At 46.1% G+C, this 1,675-nt stretch overlaps 1 protein-coding gene across 1 annotated transcript; it reads left to right on the top strand.

The window, feature by feature from the left end:
* The first annotated feature begins 225 nt into the window (after positions 1-225).
* On the top strand, positions 226-1,212 carry LOC138904990 (uncharacterized). The gene has a single exon (XM_070193485.1). It carries the CDS (start codon positions 226-228, stop codon positions 1,210-1,212), a length of 987 nt encoding a protein of 328 aa, XP_070049586.1.
* Positions 1,213-1,675: the final 463 nt, after the last annotated feature.

The following is a 1,675-nucleotide window of genomic DNA, read 5'->3' on the forward strand; positions in this document are numbered from 1 at the left end:
TATCAGTCGAAGATCAAGGTCGAGGATGATCAATTGGGGGCTCCAACTGGTTCAGTTTATCCTAACAGGCCCGTGGAAAGAGTTAAAAGGGACTTCGACTGGGAACCGCGGTTGAACGGAGATCGATATCAGCCATACGGTGGAGATCGAAGAGATAATGGCCCTGTACGAAACCCCGTTCAGAATGATATAAGGAATGATTGAGGACAGAGCTCCCGAGGGCTCATGAGCAAGAATGGTTTCGATAGTAATGCCGAATCTAAAGAAGCACCTCGATTGTCAGAATATAACTTCAATGTAGATGCTTCCGCCATAGTGTCGGCCATTGGACGTATCAAAGATACTAGATGGCCTCGACCTCTGCAGACCGATCCGACCCAGAGAAATTACAACCAAATATGCAAGTATCATGGTAGCCATGGCTATAAAACAGAAGATTGCAGACAGCTAAGGGGGGAAGTAGCCCGATTGTTCAACGAGGGGCACCTTCGGGAATTCTTAAGTGATCGAGCCAAGAATTACTTTAAAAACAGAGATTCATACAGGAAGAACGAGCAAGAAGAGCCACAACACGTGATTCACATGATCGTAGGAGGGGTCGATATTCCACAAAGACCAGTGTTCAAACGCACCAAAGTGATGATCACAAGAGAAAAGCGAGCACGAGATTACTTACCAGAAGAGACTTTGTCTTTCAACAACGAGGACGCGGAAGGGATCGAACGACCTCATAGCGACATATTGGTAATATCTGTCCTTATGAATAAAATTCAAGTTAAACGTGTTTTGATTGATCCAGATAGCTCGACCAACATTATTCGATTGAGGGTCGTAGAACAGCTCGGCCTACAAAATCAAATTGTGCCCGTAGCTCGAGTACTTTACGGCTTCAATATGGCGAGCAAAACCACAAAAGGTGAGATTATCTTGTCGGTGAACGTGGTCGGGATGATCCAAGAAACAAAGTTCCATGTAATCGAGGGCGACATGAGGTACAACGCCCTGCTCGGAAGGCCTTGGATCCATAACATGAGGGTAGTGCCTTCGACCCTTCACCAAGTTCTGAAGTTCCCGACGTCGGAGGGAGTCAAAACAGTGTACGAAAAGCAACCCGCCGCTAAGGAGATATTTGCAATCGATAAGGTGACACCAGTATCGGCACTTTCATCGGCAAAGGGATTGAATTCAAAGGGAAAGCTAGAAGTCAAATAGCAACTATAGTGGCCAGCTTCGGCCCAACCGAAGGAACAGGAAATTTATGAGGACGATGACTATATGATACCCCAATCCTTCATAATCCCCGATGATTCTGACGCCACAAAATCAACGGTCGAAGAGTTGGAATAAATCATACTGATCGAGCATCTGCCCGATCGAAAGGTACACCTGGGCACGGGACTAACTCCCTAGCTCAGGACAAAAGTTATTCAATTCCTTAAGGCTAATATAAATTGTTTTGCCTGGTCCCACCTCGATATGACAGGGATCCCGCTGGAAATTACCACTCACAAGTTGAGTCTGGATCCAAAAGTCTGCCCGGTGAAGTAACAAAGAAGGCCCTAGTCCGAGATCAAACATGCCTTCATCAAGGATGGGGTAACCAAACTTCTCAAAATAGGATCCATTCGGGAAGTAAAGTATCCCGAATGGCTAGCAAACGTAGTGGTAGTCCCGA

Source organism: Nicotiana tomentosiformis, chromosome 2, assembly GCF_000390325.3.
Source record: "Nicotiana tomentosiformis chromosome 2, ASM39032v3, whole genome shotgun sequence".
NCBI classification, from domain to species: Eukaryota; Viridiplantae; Streptophyta; class Magnoliopsida; order Solanales; family Solanaceae; genus Nicotiana; species Nicotiana tomentosiformis.

What these genes read in the sequence shown, in the direction of transcription:
- LOC138904990 (XM_070193485.1), top strand. Translation starts at nt 226, where the DNA reads ATGAGCAAGAATGGTTTCGATAGTAATGCCGAATCTAAAGAAGCACCT.